Genomic DNA, 6,818 nt, shown 5'->3' on the forward strand with positions numbered 1-6,818 from the left:
AGCACCCGCCAAATTCCTTTGTGTGTATGTTGTGTGTGTCATGTATGAGTGTATGACATTGAGAGGCTAAGCAGTGCTTTGCAAACAGACAGGCCCGAACGAGTAAACAGGTGCCGCTGGAGCAGCTGAGGATGAGGACATGGGGCGTCTCCACGAAGCCTGATCAAAGAGATGCTGCCTCAGCCGCCAGTCATCCCGGCAACTTGATTTATGTCACTGTGTCAGAGAACTTTATGACTGCTTGCAAAGGCAACACACAAACTGAAGGTACACAGACTCATCCACGCCTCAGAGTGCAACAACATGGCACAGAGACGAAGGTGTAGTCATCTACTGACACAGGAGCATTGTTTGAAGGTTTTGACTGGTGATGATGTATTCCCCCCCCACCTTCCGAACCCAAATCAGGCTTTGACTTGCAGAGTAGGCTTAATTGTTCTGTCATCTCAACTTTATGTTTTTTAATACCGCTCGGTTCCACAAAGACACTTAACATCAGCTCAATTACAGAGTGTGAAAAGCTGGAAATCCTGGCTCGCTGGCGAACCAGTCAGATTAAATTAAATTCAAGTCATTATCAAAGGTTTGATGCCGTTTCAACAACCCTGATCACAAGCAGAAGCTTCTTATTGTCAACACATCACGAGCCAGCACAGACGCTGCAGCCTCCGTCATGGCACGGCGGAAAGAATGCGAGGCAGGAAGTGGGATGAGTAGCCGGGTGACGGCATTCGTCCCGGCGGAGTTTGGTAGGTACGTGTGTCTGAGACTCATCAGCCTTTCGTCACATGGTCGGTGTGGGATTCCCCGCTTGGTCAAATAAAACATTTCATCGCACAGAAACAACATGTAAGGATCAGATGGAGGATGTTTCACTGTGCTGAAAGACACTTTTGGCTTTATACCCTGTGGTCTGATGAAATAAGATCTATACTTTTAAAGCCTAAATCCTGCAACACATACAGTTGAGTGTGATTTCCACCCCCCCCCAAAAAAAACCTTTCTTTCTTGCCAGCAACACTTTGCCCTTGCTCTGAGCAGGATTTTTCCCTTTGAAGCGCAGAGAAGAGGAGAAGTGAAGGCTGTTTGGCTGAAGAAGCCCTGGAGGGGGGTGGTAACTGTCATTTATATTTACAGCCTTCCCAGACACCTCGGGGGCTGTTATCCAGGTGGCCTCTGTTGAAGCTCTCAGAAGCACTCACACCTTTTTCACAACTCAGAGTATCAATAGACACTGGCTGACTTTGATTCAGCCACATAGAGATTGTGAGTCATGAGCTTTTTTGACTGTTGAAACGGGTTGGGTTGACGCTGGAACTTGAATGCCCTCGGGGATGAAGTATTACTACACTTCTAAAACTTTATTAGACCAGAGAGGACTCTCACAGGTTTTAAACTCTCAAAAAAAAGATTTGAAGGTAAGGTGTGTAAAGGATCCTGTAAAACTGCATATTCTCCCTCACGTATCCTAAAGTAAAACCTCATGCTTTACTTGTTACATTGACTTCTGACAATCTATTAATATCTCTATATGTCTCTTATACGGTTCACATACTTGTACATATACAGTGACTCTAAGTATCCATGTTTTCCTGTTGCTCTGACAGCCCTGTCAAGACAAAAGTCAATTGGCCTTGCTCAGATTCAAGACCAGACATGCATCTCCCTCTCTCTCTCTCTCTCTCTCTGCACCTTAAAATCTGTTGACAGGGTAAAGGATCGTTTAACGTCAAACATCTCAGGATACAACACAATGTATTTCAGTTAGCTCGTGCTTTGGAAAACGACTTCAGTCAATATGTAACTACTTCAAATCCAGGCCAGATGTGTCTTTAGAAATGTCACCATGCCCCGGCTGATAAGGAGAGACACGATGACAGATATCCTGTATTTTGGTTTGCAGCGATCCTGGTTTTCAAAGTCAGCCCCCTCCAAACAGTCTAATCCTGTCCTGAATGAGAGCTGGATTATTGTATAACTCCATCATGGGTACGCACCGAAACATGCAAGAGAGAGAGAGAGATGAGGAGAAAGGAAGAAAGAGAATGACTAAAATTAAGTTTTATATTCACTTGTGAATGTGAAGAATTATACACAGGGTTATAAACGCACCCAGTTTAAATGCAGTTAGGGATATAAAGAAATCATTAACAGGTAATCAAAAAAATGATATTTAACCTAAAATATGAGACATTCTGGTCACATAATTTACCCTTTTTTTTTTTACCTGACAGCACCACTTTCAATTTTCAAACTGAATTCTTGATAAAACACCAATAAATTGCAAAAATCAAAGCATTTAACCAAAACATGTGAATCAAGTAAAAATTTATAATTTGCTTTTTTTTTTCTTGGTGAAGCAAATATGTTAAAATATAAGACTACAACTGATTTTATATTAAAAACACTGAATAAATCTAAAAGTATGCACAAAAATCCTTATTATACCGTATGCAAGCAGCAAATGAAAGTCAAGAGACAACCCTACTTATTTGCTGTTGTGTGACACCACATAAAACGTGGTAAATGAAAAACTGACATAAATGTCCCATTGTTTCTTTGTGAATACAGTATTTAAAAAAAAAAGGGAATAGAGATGCTACTGCAAAGTCAGGTAAAATTATTCATCTTTTATGAGATGTAAAAGGGCAATTTTGTTTCCAGAGACGTGTGAGTGCAACATTTATGATACGATCGCATCTGCTCATACAACCAGTCAGTTATTATCATAGTATTTATATTAAAATGTTTGTCTTTCTGACTTTTGGTCATACAATGTTGTTTAAATCAATTATTTCTAAAGACGAATAATTATAAATCCAGTTCCAACATACCATTACATTCACAACTCAAGATCACTGAAGTTGATTTGTGTGTTGAATAAAACTTACTGCTGCACACTGTCAGCATATAATGACAAAGGTTGTAATTGCATTAAAACATCTTAACGCAGCTGTACGAGGATGGAGACACAATCCAGTAGAGAGAATAACAACACAGTTGCAATACACAAGTCCGACTTTACAAACATTTAAAACTAGAACGTTTTATTAATTTTTCTATAAAATCTCTGCTTTCTCTTTTTTTTTTAGAAATATATACAAACGTTCTCTTGTGCTATAAAACAGCAAAGAAAAAAACAATGAAAACTCAACAGCGTGTACAAATAACTTTTTTTCAGTGATGAGTGCTTGATAAATTTATGGTGTGGATTTGCCTCACAATGGGGTTCGTAAGGTCTCGAGCGCCTTTCAGCAGCTGCTCTCACTTCAGTTCAAGCATGTGTGACACTGCCTCAGTTTGTATTAAAAAGCCTCCAAGCACAACACTCTCTGTAGTGTCTCTCTGACCATTTGCCTCCATTGTCTGCAGGGTTCTTGCATTGTCTGTAATCTGTCACTAACAGTACAAGTGTCTTTTTTTTTTTTGCCTGTAAGGAAAACACCTATTGCACATTATTCAAGTAACCCCGTGGCACATCTAAATGGTTTATCCCACTCTTTTTGTCTTGGGAACAATACGATTTTTTTTCCACAACCAAGTTTCTCAATAGGATAAGTGAATCCAGGAGTAGCAGATTTTTCCCCAAACAAAGGCAGCTCTTGTTGCATGAGGTGGCTCAAGATACAAACAAAACCCACATTGCATTATCTATAACAGAGTCTGCATAAATAAAACACGAACCTTGATTCTTTTGATGGCACTCTGATTACAAAGTCTCATTTAGATAAGGGCTTTACAAGTATTTTTTGGGTATATACAAGAAGAGCTCATACACATGTTGGAGGAGGCCGTGTAGGCTCATACTTAGTGCTGTGCCCTTTGAGAGATGGGTGAGGTTTGATGTAAGGCCTACTGCTGGTGAACACACTGGCAGTCTTTCTCCTCGTCCTCTTCTTTAGCTTCCTGCTAAACACATTCTGCCACGACTGCAGCGTCTTTGACGTCCAGATCCACATGCCGCTGGTGATGCCCACCACCAGCAGCATGAAGATCTTCACCATGAAGATCTCGATGGCGGGGATGGAAGTCTTCATGACACACTCCGCTGACTCCGGCCCGCCGCCGTCCACACACTTCTGCTCCACTGCCAGGATGCGCCAGTAGTCCATGTTGAGCCTCTCGTAGAAGTAGCAGGCGATCACGCAGGTGGCAGGGACAGTGTAGAGCACAGAGAAGACCCCGATCCGAACCATCAGCTTCTCCAGCTTGTCCGTGTTTTCTCCCTCTGTTTTCATTATCTTACGGATATGGAAGAGAGCCACGAAGCCCGACAGCAGGAAAGAAGTGCCAATAATAAGATAGCAGGAGAGAGGAATTAGCACAAAGCCGGTGAGTGCTTTGACATCCATGCTGCCCACGTAGCAGATGCCCGTCAGCTCGTCCCCCGCCACCTTCCTCATCACCAGGATCATGATGGTCTTCACAGCCGGGATGGCCCACGCCGCCAGGTGGAAGTAGCTGCTGTTGGCCTCGATGGCCTCATGACCCCACTTCTTCCCCGCAGCCAGGAACCATGTGAGGGTCAGGATAACCCACCAGAGGGAGCTGGCCATGCCAAAATAATACAGGATGAGGAACACAATAGTGCAGCCGGTGCTCTCCAGACCCTCCTGGATAACATATTGCACCCCATTGTCTCTGTCACAGGCTATTCTGTCAGCGCCCACAAAAAGTCGGATGAGGTAGCCCACAGAGTAAACACAGTAGGACATGGAGAGGAAGATGATTGGCCTCTCTGGGTATTTGAATCTCTGAGGGTCTATGAGGAACGTGAGCACAGTGAAGGCACTGGAGACAAAGCAGAGGATGGACCAGATGGCCATCCACACCAGAGAGAACTGCTTGTCTCCCTGACTCCAGTATACGTCCACTTTGGGGTAGCATTTGGGGGCACAGGACTCGCTCTTCTCCACAAAGTGGAACTTGCCGTGGTTGCTGCACGTCCGCTTGCTGCTGCTGTCCTTCAGGTGCAGGTCGTGGCCGCCCAGAGGCCGCTGTGGCCTGTAGTCTGGGGGCTGGGTGTGGGAGACTTTGGGGGGCTCGTCTGAGCCGTTGTTGGGCGCCTCCATGCAGAGGTTGTTTGGGTCATTTTTGGTCGGCAGCCGGGAGCAGTCCAGAGAGTCGGGCCACGGGAACTTAAACTGTTCCAAGATGGGCGAGCATTTTAACTTCACCTGCTCACACATAACTCTACACGCTGGGATGGGGTTGGAAACCTGCTCCGTGCACATGGGAGCGTACAGCGAGCACAGGAAAAATTTGAGATGACTGTGGCATCCAAACTGTATCAGTGTTGCAAACTCCTGCAGCTTTATCGCTGCCTCTTTTTGGTCATCGTGGCCCATGAGATTTGGCATGAGAGTCATATTGTAGCCAATGTCTTTACACTGGGGGATGTTGATGTGTTGACATTTCCCCTCTCCTGGCCAGTCCGGGTCTATGGAGCTGATAGCTGAAGCTCCACTGCTCCACAGGACCAGCAGCACACACACGAGGCTCAGTTTGGCACATGCACGCATCCTCCCTTCTTGTTTTAATGAAGAAAACGACAGGATGTTCATCACTACCACAACACACGGTTCTCTCATTTGAAAAGTCTGCGATGAATCCAGGCTGGTGTCTGGTGTGTCGGGTGGATCAGTGTGGGAGAACTTACACAACTATCTGTGGGGAGATCGCTTTCTCATTTTAGGCGTGGAGAGTTTAATGAGAACATATTTCCCGCGATGGTCCGTGGACGCTTTCTCGCTGGGAGTATCGTGCGCACAGGTCCATGCTTCCCGAGCGCAAGTGTCGGAGCTGTACTTGCTCAGTGTCCCGCAGCACACAACTCCGTCTGCTGGGGGTTAAAATAGAAAAAACCGTGTCTCTCAGACTTGTCTCTCACTTGTTCCCTGAAGATCCACTGACCCGTCCTCGCATTTCATGTCACTTTTCCCTGCGCAGCAAAGCGATGTGTGGTCCGTGCGACAACTTGGAGAAAAACAAAACAAAAAAGATAGTCCTTTACGCGGCTGCTCCTTTGCGCAGAGATGTTTCCTCACCAGGATCCCGACACAACTAAGCTGCGAAAATAAATATTTGAAACTAAACGTTGTCCCAGTAAAAAAGCCGGATTATGCTCCTCCCGTCACACAGCGGCGGCCAACGGATGCGTCTGGTTTGGTGGCAGCGCTCGTCTGAGCTGGTCGGAGCCTCCGTCCCGGTCTAACCTGCCAAGAGATCCGCCTTCAAAGACACAGCTACTTTACATGAGAAAGATGACACTGACACGCGGATTATTCTCGAGTCGTGCGGAACAGCTTGTTCATTATAGCGGGTTCACAGGCTCCCAGCGAACTCCCCTCGCCCTGTCCCCGTCGGTCTGTTTTGCGCCCGGACACAAGATTCAACAACTACAACAACACGTTTTCGCGACGATCACAAAATGCTGCGCGATATACGGGACACACACGAGGCTCCAGACGCAGCAAACACCAGAGTACACAGTCTGTCGTTGGTATGTGTGATGAATCATCACTGCTGGACAAGTTTGTCTCCCCCCCTCCAACTTTTAAGATGCGAGTCCTCTTCAAAATAGTTGATTACAAAACGACAAATATAACATATTTGCTGTTTTCTTGCCAAAACTCCACGAGACATCTCTGTAAATATGTGCGTGTTGATGTAAAAGTTGCACATGTACCTATTTTGGACAACTAGCTGCAACCGCATTACATTTTTGCACTAAAGGTTATTCTATAGATACATAAATAATATGGTCCTATGATTAAACTAACCTTGAACAATAAGGGTATCCATCTGACAACTAACTC

General features: G+C 45.0%; 1 protein-coding gene across 1 annotated transcript; it reads right to left on the reverse strand.

Moving 5' to 3' along the window:
* Positions 1-2,046: 2,046 nt before the first annotated feature.
* fzd10 (frizzled class receptor 10) lies at positions 2,047-6,480 on the reverse strand. The gene has a single exon (XM_035166775.2). The coding sequence runs from the start codon at positions 5,589-5,591 to the stop codon at positions 3,771-3,773; it is 1,821 nt and encodes a 606-aa protein (XP_035022666.1). The 5' UTR covers positions 5,592-6,480; the 3' UTR covers positions 2,047-3,770.
* Between the last annotated feature and the right edge of the window lie 338 nt (positions 6,481-6,818).

The sequence above is a fragment of the Hippoglossus stenolepis genome, chromosome 9, assembly GCF_022539355.2.
Source record: "Hippoglossus stenolepis isolate QCI-W04-F060 chromosome 9, HSTE1.2, whole genome shotgun sequence".
Classification (NCBI taxonomy): Eukaryota; Metazoa; Chordata; class Actinopteri; order Pleuronectiformes; family Pleuronectidae; genus Hippoglossus; species Hippoglossus stenolepis.